Raw genomic sequence first — 6,000 nt, 5'->3', positions numbered from 1 at the left:
CAGAACTAAAACAGCAACAATAAAAAAGCCCACATGACTTTTTACAGCAATCTCCCTTGAATAAAACTAGTAATTTTTAATATACACGAGTGGCATAGTCAAAGATGAAAAATAAACTAAAGCCAGCAAAACGAAGAATTAGAAATAAGCATACTAGAAGTTATTTATGTTTAATGCTTAAAAGTCTGAATGCACAAACAAGCTACCATTATAGAAGTACTGGTGGTCAATACAATGCATTAGAACTATGTACAATGCACAGTTTAGTATCAAAATCTTTCTACACTGTAGAGTTTTACGAAACTGTTAAAGACATCAAACACTAAGCACTTAAGACACCATTTTTTTTTCCTGCTACCACATTAGGAACGTCAATGGACAATCCATTTCAACTTGCAGCATCCATCCATTTCTAGTATGAAATTAAGTAATTTTCTACTTATACAATAAAGTTTATCTACACAGTTCTCTTGATTTTGATCCATAGCAGCAAAGGCACTGTACATCAGCAGATCCACAGACTTAAAAGATTTTTAAAGCATTCAAACAAAAAATAATAATAAAAAAAAGGAGTCACATATCATAGTTTAACAGCAACAACAACAACATAAAAGATAACAACAATGTTTCTGGCACAATGGCACAGCCTGTGTCCATTTCAGGGACATCCAGCTAAGACATGGAAAGAACCGGAGGTAAAGAAAGCAAGTCCTCATCCCAGGTGAAGAGTCCATTCTTTCTGATTTTCAGAGGGAGGTCCTTGCAAATCCTCCTCTGCTCCTTGTCTTGTAAAAGACTTGACTTGCACAGTGGGAGGAATTCTCCCCTGAATCTGTGCAGTTCCCAAAGAACATGCCAAAAAATAACCCATCATTTCTCGTAATGACAAAACTGCCCAAAGGTATACATCTCCCTCTGCAAAGAAATGTGGCAAAAATACCCAGAAGGGATTAAGTTCTCCCTTTGAGGCCAAATTTAATTTGTTCATCTGTCTATAATACAATAAAAAAAAGGGAATTAAAAACATATTACAAAGACACTTGTCAACAAGTCAAAAAAAGAAAAAAAGAAAAAGTCCAATTACTTTTATCGAATATAATCTAAAGCTATAGATATATTGGTTAAAGTTGTCCAAATAGACTCAAATGAATATGACATGGTCTGTCACCTTCTAATTGTTCAAATTTCCAAACATCTTTAAAATAAGTAAAAAATGAAAACATCTAACAACACAGCAACATATTGCTTCCATATGTAATTATACATTTCACATCTCTATACAGTCATTAGTCTACATTTAGTGACATTTTTAATCAGTTGTTTTAAACCTTCCTTTCCCCTCCTTTGCCAAAAAAAGGGGGGGCGGGATCAAATACAACGCATCTTCATTATCAATGCAGGAGCAGACAGCTTTATTTAGTCAGTCATTGTTAGAAAGCCTTCTTTAAACAAAATAAATATATTACAGATATAATACATAATTAAAGATTCCTTTCACTGTTAAGTAGGGTTATCCATGTTCTTCCGAGTAGATAGCTGAAGATTTGGTATCACAGGTTATTAACGAGTATTCACAATTCAACAGCAGGAAGGAAGTGGGGGAAGGCGGGGACTGAGCTCCACGACTGCAGTGAGTACTGGACATCCTTGGTTTCGGATGCGGGGGAACAGAAGGATGACAGAACAAAGTGCTACAAGGAGGAGAGTCCAGTTCGCATGAAGATTTGTCCTTAATAAATAACTTCATAAACCGTGGCCTTCTTATCCCCAGAGCCAGTGACAATGTATTTGTCATCCACAGAAATGTCACAGCTGAGCACCGATGAGGATTCTTTGGACTGGGAAAGAGACACACAAACACGTTAAAGACTAAAAGAAAACCCATGAATGCTGAGAGGCAGGACTGGAGGACCTGGAGCAAAAAGAAGCATAACGTGTTCGCTTGACCAAAACCAGAGGCCAAGAGAGGAAAGGCAGTCCCACACGCTGATGAAGGAAGGGTCTACTTCAAATCCTGGTCTCCAGCTAAGAGCAGAGGGTTCTCAGCGTGAAAACCCTCGCCTTCACTCGGATGGCTTGGATGTAGGCGGAGCTGCAGAATGCTAGACAAGTCACTTAACCTGTCTTGGCCCTCACTTTCCTTAAAAGCGGTAACTAGGTAAAGACAGCTTACCTGTCTGCCACGACAGAAGGTGGCCTCAGAGTCCAGGTGAGGTAACAATGGGGAACTGTATTGAAAATACTATACTTTTTGAGATCGGAAATGTAAAAATATTTCTAACATAAAACCTCGTCGTACGCTACGTTAAAATAGAATATAACTGTGCAAGTGGGGAGGAATTCAACAGTTAGGAAGAAAAATGTTACCACTCTTATTAGAGCTCCAAACGTCATGTTCAACTACACCCACTGCAAAGCAGTCACGGTTAACTTTTAACTAAACTGTGCTAAACAAACAAACAAACCCCACAGGATTTTAACTGGGACTTTGAACAGTTAAAAAATAAATGTCTGACATGCAGATGCTAACCTACTACCAGTGTTTCTCAAACTTTTGGAACGCAACCTGTAATAAATTCATTTTACTTCACAACCCAGAGACCTGAGACATAATTTTACTTCATAACCCAGAGAAACGAGATATAATACTTATAGTCACTACAAAAAATATACTCTTAACACTTTTTATTTCATTTTTTTAAAAAGTGCTGGTTGGGACCATCTAAAAGGTTGTGATCAACAATACAAAAACCACTGTATTACATTATATACTTCATGACAGTAAGAATCTGCTACTTTTGTCCTATTATCTTGCACAGTACTTTCACTCAATATATGCAGTTTTAGATTCAAATGAATTAATCTCCTCTACGACTCAGTACCACATGGTCAAGAAAACTGCCACACTGTTATGTTATTCCTAAAAACAGACCACCACCTAGAAAATAACATCCTAAATACAGAAGGTTAAAAAGGAAATCTTCTTTAACTTGCCTATGAAATTCTCACCTACTAGCGGGAGAGAAGAGAGAGATCTGTATGTGAGTGTGTATCATGCCTACAATCTGGTTCTCCTGCAAATAATTCCACAAACTACACAAAGTACCACTGAGTTAATAAGAATAAAAGTTCATAAAATTAATCAAGATTTATTACACTTTTCCACAGCACTCTTTTGGGGGCGGGAAATCAGGAATAACAACACAAATGAATATTCAAGCAAAATGCTCAAATTTTAAACAAAAATTTTTAAAGCCATAATTAAAATTAAATAAATAAATAAATTTTCACAGAAGACATGAAACTGCTACTCTAACATGTAAAAAGGGATGGGGCGTGAAGACTAGTTAGGGCCACGGGCACGGCACCTTGGCTCTGAGCTCAGAGAGAACTGGACACAACTCCCGGCTGCACGGCTTGCAGCTGTGACCCTACTCTCCCCCTCAGGCACAGATTTCTCCTCTGTGCGATGGGAGTGACACTAGCTCCTACCTCCTAGGACACGTCCGTGCGTTATTAACCTGCAAGAAGGCACAGAGAACCATGCAGTGAGCGCACAGTGGGTGAAGGCTACACAAGTGAAGTGTTACCTGGAATATACTGGCCCCGTAAGGTGTTCTCCAGGCATTCAGAAGGTTGTCCTTTCCCGTGCTTACAAACCATTTGCCTATAGGAACAGGGTTTCAAAAAAGGTAGTGTTTATTCCTTTGTCAGAGTCCTGAGACTTGTGTTACAGAGCATCAAATGATACACAGAAAACTCACCTAATCTAATCTGCAACAAATAAGAGTTTCTTTTCACTGGAAAAATAAAGCCCACTCTCCTAGATTTAATGAGTCATTTATACTTAGGACAAGGATAAAGTGGATAAACTGCAGAAAATTACATGGTATTAGGGAAGCAGGCATGTGTGAGGAAATAATATAATTCTGAAGAGGGACACGTCAATGAACTAAAGACCAGACTTGAAATGTATCAGGAGGAAGGAGGCATGACAGGCAGTGGACACCAGGGGCCTGCTTACCACAATGGGCAAACTTGAGTGACAGGACGCAGCTCTCGTGGAGATGGAGCTGGTACTTGTCGGGCTTGGTGACGTGCAGCACCTCCACGTTGCTGTTCTCCATCCCCACCGCCAGCCACTCTCCAGTTGGGCAGTAGCCCAGAGAAAAGATCTAGAATTAAAACAGATGACGGTGATGGTGGCTATAGAGGACACACTTCCTTTAAAGGGGAGGCACTGCTTCCTCTAGGGATACTATTTAAATAACGAAGGAAATCAAGATAATGTGAACTGTACAGGAAGAAATCAAAGTCAAAGGCGTGATCCCAAGTAATGAGTCAGATCTCCACAATCTAACTTACTAATCAATTGTGTGAAATTCAAAGATCTATAGAGTAATGGTCATTGAAATAAAAATCTGCTAAAAGCCTGTCATAAATGAAATTTTTTCTGTCCTTCAATAAAATATATACTGTTGTATTTTGACAGAAAACAACAAAATTTTTAGTTATCTAATTCAGAGTCAAAAGTGACTGTCACGTGGTCAATGAATTGCCGCTGAAGTCTCTCATATATTTCACAAAACGAGGTCTCTAGACTGTCACGTGCACGAGTGCACACCTGGGAGGTGAAGTCGTGCTGCTGCAGCTGCCGCCCTTCGCGCAGGTCCCAGGACCGGACCGTGTTGTCCAAGCCGCCCGTCCAGAGCTTGGTGCCATCGTTAGAAATGTCAATACAGCTGGCTCCGTCTGTGTGGCCCTGGAATTGCCTGAAGATGTCAACATGGAGAAAAGCCCTTCAACAGTTAATTTTTAGGTGAACTCAGTTTAGAATTCCTCAGCCATCAATTTCATTACAGGACCTATTGGTAGATTTCCTTTTGGTTTATTCTATTTTTTATTATTCAAAGTAATAACAAAGCATATACATAGAGAGATTAAAGTTTGAGATGCTTAATCTCCTGCACGTTTTGTTTATTTTTGAACACTTAGGAAGTCCTCTTCAAATTACTCTTATGCTATAACAGAATTGAAACAACTGACGGAAAAGAATCTCCATCTGAATCAAAAGAAAACACAGCCACATGAAAATGAACTAATCCGAGATACAATCTGAGACCTATTCTGTCAGTGTGATATGAAAGAAGGAGAGAATTTCAGAGGATGTAAGGAGTCATTTCCCTTCTAAAAGCTCTGGGGCTGGGCCCAGAGAACAGCAGAACAAATTCTGCCAGCGAGCAACAACGCCACTGTAGGAGGCTGTGCAAGATGAAAGGCCGTGCTCTCAAGTAAGGAGTGTGGGAAGAATCTCAGTGTGACTCAGCTGCCCCAGGAGCAGGTAAAATGTACGAACGACATGGGGGCTGGGGCTTAGAAGCAGTTCCTCCTAAGAGCCTTACACAAAAGGGGAAAAAAGTGATTAACTATTTTGTTTTTGGAATCATTTATAGAGCTCCGTCCCGCAAAATACATTACAGACGGACAGCAGGGGCCTCTTCTCCTTCCACCCTCCCCTGGACCTGAAGCTGGGCTCCATTACACCCTCTGCACACCCGTTAGTGGATCACACCTCTGGCTTCCTGCTCTCTCATGTGCTGACATCTGGAGACACACGTGTTTCAGGGCTTTTCCTATCAGTGCCCATCCTACACAACCTCATTTCTAAACAGACACAGTTATGTCTAGCCACCCTGTAAGGTGGGACAAGCGATTATCTATATCATTTCAGGGTGAGGCACACCCAACACAATGCCTGGGCCCAGGGTAAGAACTCAATGATCATTTATCGAAGGAAAGAACGTGTCAGATACACACAGAACCAAGGACTGCGCCACACAGTGTGAACCTTCTCAATGAGTACCTACTGACAAAGATGGTTTGTTAGCACAGGTGGCAAACTACCTATGTCTAACGAGCTCATGAGGTCGTGGGGACCTTATGTACATTAATTATGTAAAACTGACCTCCTGGGACTTTCCTCATAGTGCAGCGGTTAAG

At 40.4% G+C, this 6,000-nt stretch overlaps 1 protein-coding gene across 4 annotated transcripts in view; it reads right to left on the bottom strand.

Annotated features, from left to right (window-relative positions):
• Window positions 1-431: 431 nt before the first annotated feature.
• Window positions 432-6,000, bottom strand: part of TLE4 (TLE family member 4, transcriptional corepressor) — a 151,450-nt gene continuing 145,881 nt past the window's right edge. For all 4 annotated transcript variants that reach the window (XM_059071164.2, XM_059071165.2, XM_059071168.2 and 1 more), the window contains 4 exons: window positions 4,625-4,772; window positions 4,025-4,175; window positions 3,591-3,667; window positions 432-1,838 (listed from right to left, as the gene is read on the bottom strand). In XM_059071164.2, the coding sequence (XP_058927147.1) occupies window positions 1,731-1,838; window positions 3,591-3,667; window positions 4,025-4,175; window positions 4,625-4,772 (484 nt within the window). In that variant the 3' untranslated portion in view covers window positions 432-1,730. The remainder of the gene's footprint in view (window positions 1,839-3,590; window positions 3,668-4,024; window positions 4,176-4,624; window positions 4,773-6,000) is intronic.

The sequence above is a fragment of the Kogia breviceps genome, chromosome 8 (genome assembly GCF_026419965.1).
Source record: "Kogia breviceps isolate mKogBre1 chromosome 8, mKogBre1 haplotype 1, whole genome shotgun sequence".
Lineage (NCBI taxonomy): Eukaryota > Metazoa > Chordata > Mammalia > Artiodactyla > Physeteridae > Kogia > Kogia breviceps.
Note: the sequence above shows the minus strand (reverse complement) of the source record. Positions and strands in the feature narration are given on the sequence as shown.